Raw genomic sequence first — 23,112 nt, forward strand, 5'->3', positions numbered from 1 at the left:
CGCAATCCAGCTTTTATGCTCTTACATTTCCAACCTCACCTATTACACAAGCAATGAAAAGCCTATACATGGCCCTGTAACCACAAATACTGTCTTAACTTTCCAAGCCCCTTTATGCATCCAAGGCAACCTGTTATCAGGCCTGCCCTTGGGGCACCTACTATCCCATCAGTGTAATTACAGCCTACAACTTCAAGCCCCAACTGATCATAGTAACTTCCCAGTTACCCAAACAGCTCCATTCAGACGGCTTGTCACCCTGCTTAACAAACAGTCTGGGTTTTGTAATGGCAAACATACTCCCTGCATGACCATTCATCCCTGGACCCCCTGCAGCAGCACCCCCACCACTAATGAATGCCTTCTCATCCCGTCTTTCAATTACTCTCTTGAATGGTTCCTAGTAGATACAAAACAGTTTTTTCTCCAATGGGAAAATAGAACACAGGGGGCCACTCAGTTTGCTCCCAACACCCCTTTCCAGCCACTCACCGGAGCTACCTTGGCAAGTACTCTAGGAGTATGGGAAAATGAAAACAACAAACTCACACACCTTTTTAACATACACAACCAGTTCTGTCTACCCAGCTAAGACATATTCTTCTTATGTGGCATATCAACCTATATCTGCCTCCCCACCAACTGGACAGGCACCTGCACCTTAGTCTTCCCGAGTCCCAACATTGACATTGCCCAAGAAATCAGACTCTATCAGTGCCCCTCAAAGCTCAAGTCTGTCAGCACAGGGCCATACAACTAATACCCCTACTTATAGGGTTAGGAATGGCCACTGCTACAGGAACCGTAATAGCTAGTTTATCTACTTCATTATCCTACTACCACACACTCTCAAAGGATTTTTCAGACAGTTTGCAAAAAAATAACAAAATCTATCCTTACTCTACAATCCCAAATAGACTCTTTGGCAGGAGTGACTCTCCAAAACCACTGAGGCCTAGACCTCCTCACTGCTGACAAAGGAGAACTCTGCACCTTCTTAGGGAAAGAGTGTTGTTTTTACACTAACCAGTAAGGGACAGTACGAGACGCTGCCTGGTATTTACAGGAAAAGGCCTCTGAAATCAGACGCCTCTCAAACTCCTATACCAACCTCTGGAGTTGGGCGACATGGCTTCTCCCCTTTCTAAGTCCCATGACAGTCATCTTGCTATTACTTGCCTTTGGGCCCTGTATTTTTAAACTCCTTGTCAAATTTGTTTCCTCCAGGATTGAGGCCATCAAGCTACAGATAGTCTTACAAATGGAACCCCAAATGAGCTCAAGTCACAACTTCTACCAAGGACCCCTGGACTGACCCACTGGCCCTCTGACTGGCCTACAGAGTTCCCCTTAGGAGGATACTACAACTGCAGGGCCCCTTCTTTGCCCTATCCAGCAGGAAGTAGCTAGAGTGGTCATCACCCAGTTCCCAACAGCAGTTGGGGTGTCCTGTTTAGAGGGGGGATTGAGAGGTGAGGCCAGCTACACTTCCTGGGTTGAGTGGGGACTTGGGGAACTTTCCTGTCTTACAAGAGGACTATAAAACGCACCAATCAGCGCTCTGTAAAACGCACCAATCTGCGCTCTGTAAAACGCGCAAATCAGCCAGATTCTAAAAGTAGCCAATTGCGGGGAGGACTGAAAAAAGTGCACTCTTGATAGGACAGAAATGGAACACGAAAAGGGACAATAAGCGAATAAAAGCTGGCCACCCCAGCCAGCAGCTGCAACCTGCTCGGGTCCCCTTCCACACTGTGGAAGCTTTGTCCTTCCGCACTTCACAATAAACCATGCTACCGCTCACTCTTTGGGTCTGTGCCATCTTTAAGAGCTATAACACTCACCACGAAGGTCTGCGGCTTCATTCTTGAAGTCAGCGAGACTACGAACCCACTGGCAGGAACCAACTCTGGACACAGGAGGACTGCTTGAGCCCAAGAGTTTGAGACCCACCTGGGCAACAGAGTGAGACTCCCATCTTTAAAAAAAATTAAAAATTGCTTCTCAGCCTTTTGGCTAAAATCAAGCACAGTAAAAAAATAAAAATAAAAATAAAAATACACTATGCAACAGAATGGTACACAAAATGGTACACAAAATCCTACTCCTCATCCAAAAAAAAAAACACTGTAAGGCAGAATAATGAAATAATGTTTATCTCATAAAATTACATTAGAAGACAAAGATACTCCTATAAATTTTCATCATGTCCTATGAGGGGAGATTCCATGTCTAATAAGAACTGGTTTCAAGAATTAGTGTACCTAGAATACATGGACTCCAATTTAGGAGAATAGTTAATCTTAAAATGTCTAGTATTTGCTAATTTTGTTTCTTTTTATATCATGTTGTAAGGCAATTTTCATAGTTACATTAGTATTATATTTTTATTCTAACCTTTTTCCAAAATGGACTTAGATTTGAAAGCTTCATAATTTCCCTTTTGCCCTTCTCCTCCTCAATTATTAAGTACTCACTGGGTACACGACACTATTTCTTGAAACTAATTCTCACAATTAAGTAGACCTTTAAAGCTTCCAATTCATTTCCCAACTCACATTTTTCAGATATGAAGAGAAAATCATCATCATCTAGTAGCTCATTATACATGCTACAAAATATTTCACCATTTCACCCCATCTGTGAAGTTGGCCATAGTAAACATGTTTTGTTGCCTTAGTCAAGATTTATGATAATATAATAAGGTAATTTTAAAGGCCACATGCCAAAGTACTTCCTAAATTAATAAAAATACTTAGCACTTAACCTATAACACACTTTAAAATTATCACACAATCTTGCAGGTAGCTATTTGCCCATGTGCCCAGGGCTAGTAACAACTGATGGAGAGCCTGTCACCAAGCCTATTTACTTGATTTATTTTACAGTAGCCTTCTAAGGCCACATACATAATGGGTACTCACTTTGTGATGGGAAAATAAATTATTTGGTCTGGACAACCTGACAGTGTTACTATTAAGTTATTAATATGCTAAGGGGGAGTAATTCCCTGAACAGCCTTTTTTCCTGCCCATATAAGAACACTATTAGTAAATATTCACAGATTCCTAGAACCTAGAGCTGAAAAGAATTCAAGCATCATAACTAGGACGTTTTACAGATGAGAAAACTGAGAGACTTGTTCAAAGTCACAACATTCAAAGGCAGAACCTGAGACAGAATAAGGAGAGATACAGCATCTCAACTTCCTCATTTAGAAAATGATCGCTGCCCCTACAGGGTAACTATGAGGATAAAATAAAACACATGAAGGACACAATACAGTGCTTCACATGTAACAGTCATTTCATACTATCATTTTCCTTCTCACATTTTCTGACATGTATATTGCATTGACAACAAATTATACTCCATTCAGGAACAGGAGTCACCTGAAGGCTACAGAGGAAGCACCTGACCCCAACTCTCATAAGTCTATACTCCCCAAAAGTTTCAAGGACTTTCAATTTGTTGGACTGAGCCCAAGCCAATGTCCCCAGAGTTGAGAGTATGCAGTTTACAGCCAACTGTTCAACGTTGTGCTCCACATATACTTAAAAAAAATTTTCTTATTTAATTTTTGTGGGTACATAGTAGGTATATACATTTATGGGGTACATGAGATGTTTTGCTACCAGAGTGCAATGCACAATAATCACATCATGGAAAATGGGGTATCCATTCCCTCAAGCATTTATCCTTTGTGTTACAAACAATTATACTCTTTTTAGTTATTTTTTAAATGTATGATTAAATTATTATTGGCTACAGTCACCTTGTTGTGTTTTCAAATACTAGGTCTTATTCATTCTTTTTATTTTTATTTTTTTGTTTGTTTGTTTGTACCCATTAACCGTCTCCTACTAGACTACAAGTTTTTCGTGGGCAGGAACCACAAATGATTCTCATTTGGACCCAGAGCACCTAATATTACCTAGCAAGAGGTAACACATGTTTGCATGGACGAAAGAGAAGCTGACTGGGCATCTCCTTCCCAGCTCCACCTGAATTAGGTCAATTCTTATCATAAAGGAGCCACACCATACTGGAATTCAACTTACATGAATTTAATTATTTATATGGAAGAAGTTAGAAATAGTGGGGACTACTCACCATTCCACTTAGTGACTACATGCTCCTTGCTGTAATCAAGCCTAAAACAAAAGGTGTGAGTGATTTTAGAAGTTTCTCAATCACTGATAAACAAGTCAGGAATTAAATGAAGGCCCTAAAGAAGCACTGACCACAAAGAGCTAGAGAAGTAGTAGAACACAGTCATCTCGCCTTGGGAGAATTAACCTTCCTTAAAAAACTCATTTGGTGATTGCTCCACATCAAAAGAATTTAATTACCACTGAAATAAATGGCACATAATTACTTCAGTAAAATATACATATTTTAATGTTTAGGTAATTAAACTTGTGATCTAGGGGTGACAGACCAGTAAAGAGAGCAAAGAAATCAATGAAAACTATGCAAATGCATACAAGATTATTACCACTTTAAGGCAGCAAATGAAGCATCTGAGAGAACTTCACCAACCCACCAATTACACCACAGCAAAGATGGCTTCACAGTGGTGCTTATGACGTAGGTCAGAAAATAAAGGTGGCATTCATGAAATGAGGTGCTGATAAGCCAGATTAGGGGTGTCTAACTAATAAAATTAAATTCTCATAACCCAAACTGGCTCATTTTTGGACAAGCTTGTATTAAGAAATCCATGACATGGTACTCTGTAGGCATTAAGGTACTGATATGGAATAGCCTCCAAGATATAATGAGAGAAAAGCCAAGATGCAGTACAATACATATGGGCTTAAGAATAAACATTAGAATATGTCACATATACACAGCATATTTCTGAATAGATATGCAAGAAACTTTATTATTTTCAATCTCCCCCAGTAGAATGGACACTCCATTAAGGCAGATCTTGGCCTATTTTGTTCACTCCTGCATCCCCAAACACTAGAACAGCACCGGTGTTGGCAGTGAACCAATGGTAAGCTGTTTCAAAGAGGGGGAACTGGATGTCTGTGGGGTCAGGATGGGAGAGGGACTTAATCTCCACTGTAAATGCTTTCATATTTTAAAATTGTGTACGATTTTTATAAATTACCTACTTAAAAAGTGATTTTTTTTTAACAAATGAGTTGCTCAATGAGATGTTACAAAGATTTATTAGGCTGACTTTCATCTCCAGGACTTTAGCAAGGTGCTAACTGAAAACTGCAGCATAAGTATTAGCAGCCTTGACAGGAGTGAGGCTCATGCTGTTACTAAAAAGGATCAATAATAACTAGAAAATTTTAACTGGTTTAACCACCTTAGAAAACAGTTTGCTACTATTTACTAAAATTGAAGCTCTGCCTATCATATGACTATTCCATATATCCTAAAGTAAGGTGTGTTTGTGAGGCATGCGCAAAAAGGGTCATAACTTTTTTACTGATAAGCAGATTATCTACCTGGGAGTGGGTAGGAACAAAGTAGAAGGGACAGAAGACATGGGAGTGACACTTCTCTGAGAATAACTTCACCTTTTGGAACCATGTTAACATTTCACATACTCAAAAAAGGACAATAAATAAAATCAAAAATAGAGAGACGGGAACCTAACATGAAACACAAACAGAATCAAATGAACCAATCTGTATTTCAAATGAATAACATAACCACACAGAAGAAAGCAGAGGAGGAGAGAAGTACTAACTCCTATAACTCTGAATACAGTATTTGGACTACAGGTCCCCACACTAACATTTGTTAAAATGCTAACCTCTAGTTAGTGGGTTTCTTTTTCACAAAGGTATAGGCTAACAATTTTGAACCTACTTTCTGGGTACATTAGGAGTATACAAATAAGTAAATACGTTGTCAATAAAGGGAGTCAGGTTCTTACTGTTGAACAAAGGTGTTACAAACATGAAAAGGGGAATGGGTAGAATAAACTCTGTAGTGTAGGGTTGAAACTGGAGGTGTCAGTATGAACTTACGGTTAATATAGATATACAAAAATATAGAAATGTGTGGAATACACATACATGGAAACTGGAGGTGTCAGTATGAACTCATGGTTTTTAATATAGATATACAAAAATATAGAAAGGTGTGGAATACACACACACATGCACGTGCAACCCATAACATCTATTTCCTAAGAGGGCCTAGATGCAATGATACCTCAGTAGCTGTGAGCACACCTAGCACTGAGATCTTGTTTCTAAATATAATTTTCTACCAAGTGTTCCTTGGAGAAATAGCTGATTCCAGGGAAGGGGTGGGGAAAATATGAGATAAACCTGGTCTCTCTTGTTGTGCCAGAAAATAAGAAAGTGATCAAAGAATCAAGGGGACATGACAGACAGACACAGACCCAGCTTCAAAAGGCTGGTCAAATATGGAACAATATGAGTTTAAAAAAAAAAAAAAAAAAAGATAGTAAAACATTAAACCCATTGAATAACATAAGAATCCATGAGATCACTGAGATATTAATTAACTAGTTAATTAATGGGGGCAAGCCAACTAATAAATGTAAAAGGAGTGATGGAATTAGGAAATCTTCATTTGGCAACAATCATGACAATAATGGATTCAGGAAATAGTCATCAATGGAGCCTAAAACTAGTGGGTGAAAGTTTGAGGAGTAACAAGATATTTACATCCTCTCAAAGTATCTCCCAGAAGATACCATTTACAAAGGAAAGGAAGAAACTTTACAGTGGAGAAACCAGGCAGAATCCATCTTAACTAAGTGATCAAAATTAACATCACCAATAATAGAACAAATCAACATTAGCATCTTCAAATGAAGCACTGAGAAAAATATATCACATCTATATTACCACCAAAAATGCATAATGTGGATCTAATCATAACCAGATAAACCTCAAGTGAGAGACATACTATTAAAAAAATAAATAGGCCAGGCACGGTGGCTCATGCCTGTAATCCCAGCACTTTGGGAGGCCAAGGCGGGCGGATCACGAGGTCAAGAGTTCTAGACCAGCCTGGCCAACGTGGTGAAACCCTGTCTCTACTAAAAATACAAAAATTAGCTGGGTGTGGTGGCATGTGCCTGTAATCCCAGCTACTAGGGAGGCTGAGGCAGGAGAATCGCTTGAACCCAGGAGGCAGAGGTTACAGTGAGCTGAATTCACACCATTGCACTCCAGCCTGGGCAGTAAGAATGAAACTCCATCTCAAAAAAATAAATAAATAAATAAAAACAAAACTGGCCTAAACCCTTATAAAATGTCAGTGTTATAAATACAAAGATTGAGGCACTATTCTAGATTAAAGGAGACCAGGCCAGGCATGGTGGCTCATGCCTGTAATACCAACACTTTGGGAGGCCAAGGTGGGCAGATCACCTGAGGTCAAGAGTTTGAGACCAGCCTGGCCAACATGGTGAAAACCCCATCTCTACTAAAAATACAAAATTAGCCAGGCATGGTGGTGCATGCCTATAATCCCAGCTACTTGGGAGGCTGAGGCAGGAGAATTGCTCCCGGAAGACAGAGGCTGCAGTGAGCCGAGATGGCACCACTGCACTCCTGGGCGACAAGAGTGAAATTCCGTCTCAAAAAAAAAAAAAAGGAGACCAAAAGAAAAAAAGAAAATCTGAATGCACCACATGGCTGGTTTTTTGTTTTGTTTCGCTTTGTTCTTGTGTGTTGGATTTTTATTGTTTTTGTTGCTGTAAAGGGTATTCATTGATAAGTCAATTGGGATAATTGATGAAATATGAATAAAGCCTATAGGTTAGCTACAAAGATAGTATTTAACGATTATAAAACAGTTAATAAGAGAATATCCTTGTTTTTAGGAAATGCACACTGAAGGATTGGGTATTATATCTGCAACTTTCTCTTGAACAGTTCAGTGGGGCAAAAGGAGAGAGAGAAGGATAAAACAAATGTGGTAAAATGTTAACATTTGGGAGATGTGGTGAAGGTTATAAAAGAATTCTTTGTACTATTCCTGCAATTTTCCTGTATGTCTAAAATTAGATTAAAATTAAAAACTAGAAGAAAAGAGTTAAGCAGGTAATTTATACTTGTTAGGGGTCAGGATAGTTAAAGTTAACATCTGACATAAAGTGCCAAAATATAAACCTAACTGCAATATGTTCCGAAAAGGTTGCCTAAGCCAATTATGTCCTACATACACCTTCTAAAGAATGAGACTTGAAATAAAATGGATCTTCTTAGGACCTTACTTGAGGAGAAAAGTTAGTAAAGTATCCAAAGGACTGGATTATAAATTAGCAGACTCATCTAAGCCATGCAGCCCAATGTCACTGTACCATATGGAAACTGAAATACGTGCCTTCAGACAGTGGTTGAGCAAGCATTTTTCTTCTAAAAGTTTGGAAAGTGAATTACCTTACCTAGAAATGTTTGGTTCTACTTTAGATTAATTTAAAACCATTAAATATGAATACAATTGTATAAGAATAAATGTATAGAACAGAATAGGATAAAAATGAAAACATTCTGGCCGCATTAGTACTAAAGCTAATGTGATGGATATAAAACTTCAAGGAATCCACAACAAATCTGTAACCTGTGAAAACTTTCCTTAAAATTTAAAAACCACTACCTTTTCTTCAGAGCATTTCCAGAAAATACCATGAATATACAAGTCAGAAAAATTATTGCATGTGCTAAAACAGAGACAATCAACATCAACTGAAGAAATGGCTTCATGGGAAAAAGGATTGATGGTTGTTTGAAAATATGCTCACAAATTATTTGACTCTCCCCTCAGAAAAGGTGGAACCTAACTGCCTTCCTCCTTGAGTATGGGCTAGACTTAATGCCACATTATAACAAATCAAATATAGAAGGAGTAACAGTGTTATATTCAAAATAGGACATAAAAGGCACACGGTTTCCTCCTTGCTCTCTCTTGCATCACTTGCTCTGGATGAAGCTAGCTGACATGTTGTAAGGATACTCATGCAACCCTATGAAAGTTCTGAGGTCCCCTACCAACAGCCAGCAAGGAACTGAGGCCTCCTGCCAACAGCCATGTGAGCGTACCATCTTGGAAGCAGATCCTCCAGCCCCAGCCCCAGCCCCAGTCAAGCCTTCAGATGACTGCTATAGCAATGGTCAAAAGCTTGATTGCAACTCATCAGTGACTCGGCCAGAACTACTCAGCTAAGCTGGTTCTGAATTCCTGACCCACAGAAATCATAAGATTAAAAAAAGTTTGTTGCTGGCTGGGCACAGTGGCTCAAGCCTGTAATCCCAGCACTTTGGGAGGCCAAGGCGGGCAGAACTTTGAGGTCCAGAGTTCGAGACCAGCCTGACCAACACGGAGAAACCCATCCCTACTAAAAATACAAAATTAGCCAGGCGTGGTGGCGCCTGCCTGTAATCCCAGCTACTCCAGAGGCTGAGGCAGGAGAATGGCTTGAACCCAGGGGGTGGAAGATGCTGTGAGCCGAGATCGCACCATTGCACTCCAGCCTGGGCAACAAGAGTGAAACTCCATTTCAAAAAAAAAAAAGTTTATTGTCTTAAGCAGCTAAATTTGGGGATAATTTGTTACATAGCAATAGATAACTAACACAGAATTTGATTTAACAGTTATTCCATTTGCAGAATTATAAATTCATAGAAATATTTCTTGCAAAATTAGCTGAAATTAACTATCATTTACAAAGCTAGTTACAGTCTATATTTCCAGGAATGTATAAAATAGGACCAAAGAGTGACTTAGTCAAACTGCAAGGAATGAAAACCTTGCAAGTCAGAATAACTACACTGAACCATAAATAGAATGTATTAATTTTGTAAATAGGTTTAGAAATAAACACCTAAGTGGAGGGAATAAGTAGTGTGCAGAGAAGGGAGATTCGCTGGGAAATCTCAGGTATCCATTGGTTGGGGTGAGGTTTTAAGGGATTTTTTAAAAGAGTTGACTTTACTAAAATGTCATTAGCTTGAAAAAGTACAGTTCTTCCTCTAGAAAACTTGGCACCTATACATAAAGAAGTGGGGCTGGGTGCAGTGACTCACACCTGTAATCCCAGTACTTTGGGAGGCCAAAGTTGGAGGAACCCTTGAGCCCAGGAGTTCAAGAACAGCCTAAGCAAACAGTGAGACCCTGTCTACATAGAAACAAAAATAAATTAGCCAGGCATGGTGGCATGCACCTGTCATCCCAGCTACTCAGAAGCCTGAGAAGGGAGAATTGCTTGAGCTCAAGAGGTCGAGGTTATAGTGAGCCAGGACCACACCACTGTACTCTAGTCTGGGCAAGAGAGCCAGACCCTGTCTCTATTTAAAAAAAATGAAAATAAATAAAAAGTAGGAAATCTGAATATTCATGTAAGATCTCCTGTGAGTCAACTAAAAAATAACTGGGGTCAAATACAGCATGTCTTCATAGGAGAATCAGCATTGGGGCCATTAATTGTCCAGCCCCCATTCCCTTCCATCCCTAACTATATCACCAAATTGTCTTCAAACATTTAGGCAGTTACTAAAATTCTAACTTCCTCCAGTTAACTTTTCCTAAAACAGCAGAAATGAGACTGTATTTCTTCATCAAGATACTAACATGCTGAAGACCCATGATGACATAAGGAATTGGCATGAAGTAAAAAGAACATAGGCTGCAGAGTCCACACCTGGGTCTGTACTGGAGCCCAGTCCCACTTCTCACTGGCCACAGGCTACAGACAAACAGTTCCCAATCTGGAACATAGTTACCTTATTAGTAAAATGGAGATAATGGCAAATTTACAAGGTTGTCATTACTAGGATGAAATAGTATATAGAAAGGGCCTTGCATAATGTAGCCATTAGATAAACAGCACCTTGTTTTAATTACTCTTTTGCTTATATGCATTATGCGTATACGTCCCAAATCAAGAAAATAGGGACACAGACTGCCAGAATATTTTTGTGTCTCATATTCAGATGCAAAGGCAGCCCAGGAGGTTAATGTGGACTTATGACATGTTAAAATTTCTGAAACATTACAATAGCTTATGAGTTGCTGTTAAAACTGAACACTTGGCTACTTAAGAAGCCAGAGTACCTAGTCTGTAATCAATATTTATACAGTACTTATCGTATTCTTTATATTACTCCAAATATGTTCTTTCTCCTCTATCAAATTACAAATTTGATTGCTAAAAAAAAAATACACATCTCTATACTCGTCATGGTCCCATCCCTATACTCGTCATGGTCCCATCTCTATACTCGTCATGGCCCCTTGAATACATTAAGGCTGAATGAATTCAACTTCAAGTCCTCAATGTCTCTTCCTTCAATATAATCTTAAGATTATAAAAGTCAGGCACTTTCACCCTGACAATATGCATACATGTGTGCACATTCATTTCCCCAAGTAAAACCAGACTGAGGTGCACAAGGCAATTATCATTTTCTCTATGCCCAGCACTTCACACGATTTCTGGCACACTGTAAATGCTTAATGAATGTTAGCTGAGAGATAAATGAGAGAGAACAAGCACCTAGGCAGAATAGTGAGTAGCTAACCTGTCAGTCATGAAGCTCCAATTTAACTCCAATTTCACTCCCTTTACAAATGTGTTTATGATTTTGCACAGCTACTGTTTTATTTCCTTATATAGTGGAACTCCCTTATAACTTTCTCTCAGAGACTAGGACTAACATGTGCGCTATATGCCAAAAGTCTTCAGTATATGAAACATGTAAAACCCAAAGAATATTGGCAAGCAAGGAATATGTCCTTAGATTCAGATTCTCTACATCCATGTTTCTGTGATTATACCTCGTCCTGTTTCTTTCCTGTGGGTTTTGCTCATTTCACCCATCTTATTTGTAAACTTCCCAGGAACAGGGAATACATTATTTGCTTCCCTTGTAAGACTCAAGGTGCCTAATACAGGACACAGACTGGAATCCTGGCAAATATTATTAACAATTATTTTGCAAACTGGATTGTCGCTTTTAAAAAAAAAAAGGGGAGAGGGCATCTAACACAAAGTCAAATGCACACAGCTACACATCAGATATATGAAAGAAATTTTCTGTAGTTATTTTGTGTGTGTGTAAAATTAGAAGTCATATCCTCCCCATGACTCATCAGAGATAAAAGAGGATAAATGAAATCTATGTGTGAGGTACATGCAATCACGCACCAGGACAGTATTAAGAAGCTTCAAAGGTTACTGCTCTGTATCAGGCATTATAACAGATTCTGGAGAAAACAAAAATGAGAATGAGATAAGGTCTATGAAATTGGAAATCAGACTGGTGGACCTAGAGAGTCTGGAGATTGTTAAATTCTTATTCTTCTCTAAACTATCTCCTGGTTCTCCATACACTTCAACCACTTTGTTAGTGCTGGTTCCTTTTCTTTCATCTATCTTCTAACTGCACCATCAGCATCACCTGGGAACTTGTTCAAAAATGCAATTTTTCAAGGCCCAGTCCACACCTACTTAATCAGAAACTATGGGGGTGGGACCCAGAAATCTGTGCTTTACCAAGGCCTCCAGCTATTTCTTTTTTTTTCTTTCTTTCTTTTTTGAGATGGAGTCTCGCTCTGTCACGCAGGCTGGAGTGCAGTGGCCTCATCTCGGCTCACTGCAATGTCCACCTCCTGGGTTCAAGCGATTCTCCTGCCTCAACCTCCTGAGTAGCTGGGATTACAGGTGTGCACCACCACACCCAGCTAATTTTTATGTTTTTAGTAGAGACAGGGTTTCACCATGTTGGCCAGGCTAGTCTCAAACTCCTGACCTCAAGTGATCCACCCGCCTCAGCCTCCCAAAGTGCTGGGATTACAGGCATGAGCCACCACACCTGGCCACCTCCAGCTCTTCCTAATGCATTTTCAAATTTTAGAACTACTATGGTTTGCATGTGTCCTCCATGTGTTAGAGGAGACTTGATTCCCCAATGCAACATCAGTGAGTGGTGGGATCTTTAGTGATTAGGCCATGAAGACTCTTTTCTCATGAATGAATTAATGCCAGTAGAGTGGGAATAGGTTGACACGATGAGTTCAGCCCCCTTCCCTCTCTCTCTTGCCCATGTGATGCCTTCTGCCATGTTATGACACAGCAAGAAGGCCCTCACCAGACACTGGCACATTGATCTGGGACTTCCCAGCCTCCAGAACCACCAGGAAATAAATTTCTGTTCTTTATAAATTAACCAGACTATTCTTTATAAATTAAACTTAGATCAGTTCTTGTCTTTGTTTTGTGCTGCTATTATGAAACATAAAATATGAAATAGCAGCACAAAATAAAGACCAGAACATGATCCAAGTTTAAATACTGATTTAAATGTCCAAAAGTTCCATTCACCATCTTTTCCAGTTCTCACTCTTCATTTTTCTGGCACTGGGGCCTCTCCTACTATCTCTACATCTATAACTACTACTAACAATAACAGCAACAGCTGCCATTTATTATATCAAGCATTTATAAGACAGGCATTGTGTTAATCACTGTGCACATAGTACCTTTGTGTTAATACTGTGCACATGTATAATCTCCACAACAATTCTTTAATTCAGATAAGAAGCCTAGGCTTAGAGAAGTTAAATAACTTGCCAAAGGTCAGCCAACCAATAAACAGCATAACAGAGATCTGACCTGCCATCTTCCTAACTCCAAAGTCCACTAAGTTAACTACTATACTAACATGCCTCCTAGAAGGTCGCTACTCCCATAGCCTCAGCAGACATCTATATTACAATTGTCCCTAACCATCTCAGAAACTCTGAAGTAGCATTTCCAGTTACTTAGTGGATCTCTCTTTTTAAACTCCCCACAGAAACCTCAGAATTAACACTGCCATTATTTCTTCTCTCCACTTCAAACCTGTTCCTCTTCCTGTGATTTCTAACTTAATGTCATCATAGGCAAACAGTTGCTCAAACTAGACATACTATCTTTGACTTCTCACTCTCCCTTACCTCTAACTTGTCATAAATGTAGAGATTTTAACGTCTAAAAATGTCTCCAAAATCTATCCATTCCCATTGTCCAACATTTCTCACCTACATTCTAGTCTCCCTGCCTCTCCACTCTAATGCAATCTGCACACGAACTGTCAACTTTCTGATTATTCTACCTTCTATGGCTCTCCACTGCCAATGGATGGGAGGAGTCTAGACTTTTTAGGATGAAGTAGAACACTCCCTCATAATTTGGCTCCAAAAACAGCTTCCTGCCTCATCACTTCCACCATGCAATAAGAAGTGATTAGGCCCTCATGAATGGATTAATGCCATTATAGCAGATATGGATTCATTATCTCAGGAATGGGTTCTTGAGATGAGTTCAGCCCTCTCCCCTCTCTCTTGCCCACAAGAAACAACTCAAGATATTTCCAAAAGTGCCATTTAATTTTAATCTTCAGCAACTTTGCTTATGCTGGCCCCTGGAACGCTCTCTTCCCCCTGTACATGTGGCAAAATTTTATTTAATCCTCAGAGCTAAGCTCCATCGCCTTCTTTTCAACATGTTCCCTATCAATTTTTTCTCCAGCCAAAGCGCTCTACTCCCCCAGCATATTATTCATTCCAAAAGTGATTAATTTGTCACAGCATATAATGGTTAGTGGTTTATCTCTTCTGATGAACACTTAGTATGCTGAGGATATACTGTGTCTTAACTTCTTTGTCTTCCCAGCACCCAACAAAGTGTCTCGCCATAACCAGCACCTAGTATTTGCTGAGTTGTTAAACAATGCAACATTTGCAGTTGTAACTTTACACATCTTGGTTAGCAATTCAACTTCAGGTTTACACACCACTCAAAAGAATTTTCACATAACAGAAGATGTTACAAAGACCAAGGGTTCAATATTCAGCAGCAGTGTCTTTAATTATTCTGAAATCTCTTTTGTCAGTATTAAGCATCGTTCATCAGAAAGAGTCCTTTCCCAACTAACATTTGTATATTTTACAGGATCAGCAGTAAAGATAAACCTCAGAGAGATAATCCCAAGCAAAACTAAGTCACTGAGTGTGACTGCTTGACTACTGGTACATCATTTCAGTAAATTTCCAATACAACGGCCCAAGTACATCAGGTAGATTTTAGATGAGACATGCACCACGGATTACCTAAAATACATGCACATTAGTGAGGCATCGATTCCAATCAGTAATTGAAATCAAAAGTATATTAACAATCTGATATTGGTTCAAGCGTAATATCCTTTACTTTCAAGTAAGGATAACACTTATTCTTGTCAAAGACTGTACTCTGATTAATACAACCTCTATCCCACCTTACAAGAAGGCTCTATCTTGTTAACAGTGGGATGCTGATAAACCCGCCTTAGTCCTTAACACTTTGCCTTCCCAACCTGCTAAGCCATCTCTCTCCAGTATTCCCCTATAAGAGACGTTACGCTCCAGTTACCAGACATAAAAGTCGTCTTGGTATATCCTCCAACAACCAAATTCACATTATTATTTTCTCAGCCCCTGGTTTATTTCTTAACAAATTTTAACTTCTTTCAGAGACCAAGTCAAATCTTGCCTCTTTCAAAGAGTTCCCTAACTCAGTCTACACATCCTGTCTTTTCTGATTTTCCACATTTATAGTCCTCAAACAGCACTGGTTACATGCTACTTAACTTGGTTTTATAATTATTTTACACATCTCCTAGCTAGACTACTGCTCTCAAAGGAAAAAAAAAGACAGGTCTTCTATGTCATTTTTCACTCCATAATCCTCCTCCCACACTTATCATGATACTGGGCAGTGGGAGGCACATGTATTAAGTACTTGATGGACTGAACTAAATGCTTTCTATACATAGATACACCACTTGAGCATAGTGTGCTATATAACAAATATCCATTGCATGCCTACTCTGTGGCAAGCATATTTTTCCTATGTGTTAGACACAGGGCAAGGAGGAAAACACAGGTGACTCCTGTCCTAAAAGCTATTATAGTGGAGGGAGGAAGACACTTTGAATTCCGAGTAATCTAGTAAGTGTTACAAAGCAAGGTTATTACTGATTCCAAGAGGTAACATACTTTACAGATCCTCAGTTACGAAAGGGAATCATAGAATTTTAGACCTAAATGAGAACCTTGAACTTATTTTCCTCTATCCTCTTACACAAAACATTAGATTTCAGTACAGTCTATCTTTTCACTGGCTCTACACATTGCCTTAATCAACAGAAAGAAAAGACTGGCTTCTTCCCTGTCTCCAATACTCCTCGCTCCCAAGTATGGTAACCACAACCCCTATACATCTACCCATGATAGAGTCCAGAGCACTGAGAAGAGAGCACCGAGCTGAGGATGAGCTACACCTTTACACGCTGGGTTCTCCCATCATCAACACTTTCCAGCCCACACAGTGAACAGAATCCGTATTTTCTGCCCAGAAAATAGCAGCCTGTACTGCCTTTAGGAAAAAACAAACAAAACATGCTTCCATACTTCCTTGGACCTACTAATGACAAAAGCACAACACGGTTCTGGGAAATACAGCAAGATAATTGAGTCTATGAGGAAGTAACAAATGAGGATGCCTATCAGCACCTTGGTCTCAAAATCTGTAGCAACAATGTACTAAAACGCCAAGGAAACACACGCACATACGTGTGAAGTTAGAAACTCTAGGCAACAGGTTGGCTGCCCCGGATCTATACTGACAGGTCGCCCTCCCTAGGTCGTGGGTGTGTCTGATGCCGCACGCAGGCACTGATTCACAACTCTCTCCATAACAACCATCTCCTACTCAGAGGCTGGCCAGGGCAGGGGAGATGAGGGCAGTCCCAAACTTTCCAAACCCCCACCCCGGGGTCCCGGGTTTCGCCTCCTCAGTCCCAGGCAGCGTCGTCTCAGACAGGATACGAGACTGCTAGGGAACCTGGGCTGCTCCTGATTCGAACTCCTCTCTTTGGGAGGCTGGTAGAGCCACCCCGAATCCCCGAGACGTCTACTTCCCACTACACCTTCGTGGACTGCGAAAGGGACGGCTACCGTTCTCCAGAGAACCCGGGCCCAGGAAATGACCCTCGTCAGGCCCCGTCCCAGCTCCTCCCCCGCCCCCGGAAAAAGCGGCGGAGGGGCGGGGAGCGGTGCGCGCGGATACGGCGGGGGCGCGCGTCACCGCGCCCGGAGCCCGTTCAGCAGGTGCGGCCAGGCCCCACCTCCCCTGCAGGGACCCGGCTACTCACCCCAGCGATGATCCTCTGCAACCAAGCAGCGACACAGACGCCTTTTCCGCCCGCTCCGCACCCCCCTCTTCGCCACCGCCCCCTTGGCCGCTGCCGTGGCCGCCGTCCTCGCCGCCGCCCCGGCTGCCGCGGCGCGCGTCCGCTTTTACGCACTCCGCCGTGGCCGCGCACGCGCCACTGCGCGCTGGCGTCACTTAGCAACCGATCGACCGCGGGCTGCTGGGTCCAGGGATGCAGGCCCAGAAAGTCGCCTAAGGCGGCTTCTGCGGCTTTTTCGCACCGGCCCGACCCTCTGCCCCTCCAGAGCAGGGGGCCCCAGGGTGTGGCTGCCCCGCCGGCACCTGGCTCCGGGTAAGTCGCGTCACCGCACGTCATTGTATGACGTCACCGGCGCGCGTCACTACGGATGGGAAGGTCCTGGGCGCCTGTAGAGTGACTTCGTCCAGACCGCCGCAGACCCGATCGGCAAGTTCTTGGAGGTGCGGGAAGGTTCTGCACGGAGTAGGACCAGAAAAGGATGAGAGCGCGAGCGCGGTTAATGTCGAGGCTGCTAAGTGACGCTCGTTAATTTCGCAGCAGGGTGTGACTGGCCCAGCCTTGACTCAGTTTCCTCTCTCAGTAAATGGGCATAATAATACCGGTCCAGCCTACGCTGGAGAATTGTGAGGTGAAAATGAAATAAGGTATGCAAAGGTACTTTTTAAGTTTAAAGCCCATTTGACTTGGTGGCTCAAGCCTGTAATCCCAGCACTTTGGGAGGCCGAGGTGGGCGGATCGCCTGAGCTCAGGAGTTCGACACCAGCCTGGGTAACATAGTGAAACCCCGTCTGTACAAAAAAAGACAAAAACTAGCTGGGCATGTTGGCGCGCGCCTGTAGTCACAAATGCTCGGGAGGCTGAGGTGGGAGGATCGCTTGAACCTGGGGAGTTCAAGATTGCAGTGAACCGTGATCGCGCCGCTGCACTCCAGCCTCTGCAGTGAGAGCAAGACACTGTCTCAAAAAAATGTATTTATCTATCTAGATAGATAAGAGTCCTAGAAATCTGGGTGCAGGTCTGACTCTAGCTGATGTAGGTCAGTCAGTTATCCCCGACGCTGGAGCAAGCTAGGGGACCGCCCGTGCAGTTGTTGGAGGAGACAAATTGGGAAGGACTTAATTCCGGGCAAAGGAAGCTTCATGAGTAAAAGTAGAAAGTGAAAATGGTGAGGAAAAGCAAGGCTTGGGGCAAGGAGACCCATTTTTAGACCATTGCAGTACTCCAGACAAGTGATAAGAACATTAAACAAGGCATTGGCAGTGGGAATAGAGGAGGGGATAGATGTTAGCGCCATTAAGGTGGTAGAATTCACAGCACTGAGTGGGAATAAATGAGTAGGCCAGGTTTCTAGCACGAGTGCTGAGGTAGACAGTGGTAACATTTAACAAGATGTCAAGCTACATGAGTCTTGATTATCCATAAGTGTCTAAGTTACTATTATAGATAGTGATGGTGACATTTCTTAGGAGGATGACCAGATATGTGGAGTATGATGATGAGTTCAGATACGGATATGTTTGTTAGGGAAACATTTACTCTCCATTCACAATGTCTTCCTTCCATATGGAATGATATCCATTAGTGTAATACTCTCCTGGTTTTTCATGTACCTGTCCGCAGCTCACTCTTCCCTAGAGGAGTGACTTCCTGATTGGTGAACTGAAATGGGAGAAACTGGACATGTGACATCTATCCCATTCTTTTTCTCTTAAAAGATAACTATCTTCAGGGAACTGTCCTGGTGTTCTTTTCCACTTCTTCTGGAGCAGGGCCTGTGGGTAGGGACAAGGGTGCCTAGTCCACGGCTACAAAGAGAGTATATGTATTTAATTCCAGAGTTTGGCATTAGGAAGCTGTCTGTCCACAGATAATATTTAATACCAGCTTTGTCAGCTGTGTTACACAGAATAATGATCCCCCCAACCAAAAAAAAAAAAAAGATGACCACACCCTAATACTCAGAACCCATGAATATGTTATATTACATGGCAAAAGGGACTTTGCAGATATGATTAAATGATGTATCTTGGGAGATTATCCTGGATTGTCTGACTGGGCTGGAGGCAGCAGGGTCAGAGTCAGAGAAGGAGATGTGATGATGGAAGCAGAGGTCAGACGGAGAGATTTGAAGATGCTATACTGTTGGCTTTGAAGATGGACCCAAGAAATGCAAGCAAATTGTAGAAGCTGGAGAAGGCAAGGAAATGGATTCTTCTCTAGCACCCTAGGAACACAGCCCTGCCAACACCTTGATTTTAGGATTTCTGACTTCTAGAACTGCGAGATAATAAACTTGTATGTTTTAAGGTACCAAGTTTGTGCTAACTTGTTAGAACAGCAATAGGAAACTAATACAGTCAGTAATAAAGATAATAGTTGGTTTCCTGCAGCTTTCTCCATTACCTGGAAGAGAAGGGTACAATTCACTAGGTCCCCTCAGAGACCATAGCAATATGACTGTGACCTAATGGAACCTCCACATCTAGAGAAAAATGTCCAATAAACACTCGAACTATAGTCTGTGAATGAGGAAAGAGGTTGAGTTAAAATAGGTTTGGAAGAAATAAATTAATAATTGGTAATTTAAGCCCGAGGCATGGATGAGATCAATCAGGGAGAAAATACAGAAGACATAATAAGGAGAGGCAAGGATAGGGCCCCTGGAGAGCACTTTAAAAGGTGGTGCAGAAGCCCAAAAAGAAGTCTGAGAAAGAGTGGTCAGAGAGAGAAAAGGAGAACTAGGTGAGCCTAATGCCTCTGAAGCCAAGCTAGCAAGATGGAGAGGGGTCAACAGAGTCGGAGACCACAAAAAGTCCAAGTATATCAAGAACTGGAAAGCATTCACTGGATTTAGCAACAGAAAAGTGATTGGTAACCAACAATAGCAAACTTCAGTGGAATAGTGGAGATAGATACCAAATCACTGAGATCTGAAAGGCAGACCAGTATAGTGGATTGGCCTCTAGACTGGTTTGATGGGAGTTTCGAGATTCTAGTCTTGATTCTGGCCATTATCTAGCTAGATAACTTTGAACAAATCCCTCAACTATTCCAGGCTTTGGTTTTCTCATCTGGCAAAGGATGGGATCAAGCTGAGTCTATAATTTTCACATTAATTCCTAGATAATCCCCCTAATTTTATTTTTTTATTTTTTGTCATATTTGATTCAATACTTTTATTTATTTTTATTGTTTATTTTTGAGACAGCATCTTGCTCTGTTGCCCAGTCTGGAGTGCAGTGGTGCAATCTTGGCTCACTGCAGCCTCAACCCCCTGGGCTCAATCACTCCAATTTTATATCAGACTCATTTGCCTGTAACAGCACACTTCAAATCCTTCTCAGACCATTTTCCAACCATTAAGAATCAGTACATTATGTGCCAGCTTCTGTCCTAGATACTATGGCTATGACACAGTTTTCAAGGAACTCACAATTTGGAGAGAGAGAGAGAAATACTAAGTATGTAACTAGCTGTGATAGTTCTTTAAAAAAAAAAAAAAAAAGAAAAAAAGTAAGCCCAAAACCTGCACATTGTGCACATGTACCCTAAAACCTAAAGTATAATAAAAAAATAAATAAAGTAAAAAAAGGAAAAAAAAAAAAAAAAGTAAGCCCAGGCGTGGTGGCTCATGCCTGTAATCCTAGCACTTTGGGAGGCCGAGGTGAGTAGATCACCTGAGGTCAAGAGTTTGAGACCAGCCTGACCAATATGATGAAAACCCGTCTTTACTGAAAATACAAAAATTAGCCGGGCATGGTGGCATGTGCCGTCATCCCAGCTACTCAGGAGGCTGAGACAGGAGAATCACTTGAATCCGGGAGGCAGAGGTTGTATGGAGCCAAGATTGCGCCATTGGACTCCAGCCTGGGCAACAAGAGCAAAACTCCGTCTCAAAAAAAAAAAAAAATTAAAATTAATAAATAAAAATTAAAAATAATAAGATAGACCTGCTTGTGGTGGCTCATGCCCCGTAATCCCAGTGCTTTGGAAGGCCAAAATGGGAAGATCACCTGAGGCCAGGAGTTTGAGACCAGCCTGGGCAACATAGCCAGACACCCATCTCTACAAAAATTTTCTAAAAATTAGCCGGGTGTGGTGGTGCACACCTGCAGTTCTAACTACTTGGGAGGCTGAGGCAAGAGGATTGGGTGAGCCCAGGAGTTTGAGGTTACAGTGAGCTATTACCAGATTACAGTGAGCTATGACTGTGCCAGTGCACTTCAGCCTGGGCAACAGCGAGACCCTGTCTCAAAAAATAAGTTTAAAAGCTAGATGTAAATATATTGTAAGTATAATACAATATACTATAACAGAATCTGTATGAAGTGAAATGAGGGATATATAAAGTGATACAGAAAAGGGAGCAGTTAGCTCTATCTAATGGAAGTCAAGAGTGTTGTACTTACCTACACTGTTAGGTAAACACAGTATGCCTCAAAAATGGACACAAATATATTAAGGCATTTCCATGGAAGTAAAAAAAGAACAGGAGAATTGTGCTAAACCAGTGTTGTCACCTAACATTCCTTCTAGGTAGTTTTGTTGTGATCTAAATTAATATTTATATATAACTGTTTCTAAACTAAAATTGTTTAATTGTTAACATGGACACAAATAAAAGTTAAATGCAAGAATAATTTATATTTTTCCAGTAGATTCAAGTGGAAACATTTATTGTCACTAATGCCATGCTTTGATACATTTGCTTGTCTAATCCTCATATATTATCTCACTTAATTTTGTAGACATTAGCTTATTGTATAGATCACTGACAAAGTATCTGTTTTAGCAGATAGGGACAAAGTTTAAAAAATTTGGCCAAGGTCATAGTAGACCAAGATTTGGACCCAGCACAAGCATCCTCTTTCCAGGAGACCTTCCCTCAGGCCCTTAGTTGGTTTAAGTGCCCTCTCTCTGTACTATTAGCATATGCACACACATTCATTTTAGCACTGACTTTAATAATAAGGATGTTTACCATGTACCAGATATATAGTACCTGCACCTATATTATCTATGTTTAAGTGTTTTGTAGGCATTAGTTCATTTAAGCCTCATAACTGCCCTTTGAAGTAGGTGATATTATTCACAATATTTTATAAAGGCATAGAAAGGTTAAGTAATTACTCAAGGTACAATTAATAAGTGATAAAGCTAGGATTCGAATCCATGCTTTTAACCCCCAGGCTTCATACTATGTACCCTTTCCCTTATACTGAGGAATTCTAGAAGGCATAGTTTACAGGTTGTTGTGTGTGGTGTTACTCTGTGTTCCTCATATGAACACAAGAGAATTTTCTCTCTGAGCCACAAGTCATGAAATATTGGGCTACGCTTGAGTAACTGATGTGTTTTCTCTTTATAGGCAATGTGAATTATATAACTGCCTGTTTTTCACTTTTCACTGTGCCAAGAAGCTCTGAGTAAATTTGTTGGCTCAGCATTTGTAAGTGGGTGAATTGGCCTGCATATCTGTATTCTGTTGCTTTGAAATTTTTAAAAATAAATAGTTGAGAGAAAAATAATGTAAATTTTTTTTATTTTCCAAATTGTTGACAATGTACAATGATAATTTTTATAATTAGAACAATAAACTTTGTTCTTAAAAGAATGTTTGAAGCTTCAAATGATTTCTCATGCTTTGACTCTGTGAATAAGAGCTGGTTTCAGGTTAAGTTGCATGAGTTAAATATAGAATCCAGGTTCATATAAAACCAAGACTTCTATATGACCTGGAAAGTCCAGATCAACTGAATTGTTCAGATGGATCAAAAAGTATTTTAAGTAGCATAAAATAGTTGTAGCCCTTCTTGTTTTTAACTTATGTCTAAGTAATTTGAAACCACTTTTAGGTTATTTGGATACATGCACCCTTTCTTTAGAA

At 40.8% G+C, this 23,112-nt stretch overlaps 1 protein-coding gene across 9 annotated transcripts in view; it reads right to left on the minus strand.

The window, feature by feature from the left end:
• Nucleotides 1–20,911, minus strand: part of BTBD9 (BTB domain containing 9) — a 507,047-nt gene extending 486,136 nt beyond the window's left edge. For 3 of the 9 annotated variants that reach the window (XM_063632296.1, XM_063632287.1, XM_063632295.1), the window contains exon 1: nt 17,187–20,909. In XM_063632296.1, coding sequence (XP_063488366.1) covers nt 17,187–17,561 — 375 coding nt within the window. In that variant the 5' untranslated portion in view covers nt 17,562–20,909. Of the gene's footprint in view, nt 1–4,113; nt 4,155–16,961; nt 17,059–17,186 lie in introns of those variants that run through there. The other 6 variants (XM_063632289.1, XM_063632291.1, XM_063632290.1 and 3 more) reach the window with 5 other exon arrangements.
• Nucleotides 20,912–23,112: the final 2,201 nt, after the last annotated feature.

Source organism: Symphalangus syndactylus, chromosome 23, assembly GCF_028878055.3.
Source record: "Symphalangus syndactylus isolate Jambi chromosome 23, NHGRI_mSymSyn1-v2.1_pri, whole genome shotgun sequence".
NCBI lineage: Eukaryota > Metazoa > Chordata > Mammalia > Primates > Hylobatidae > Symphalangus > Symphalangus syndactylus.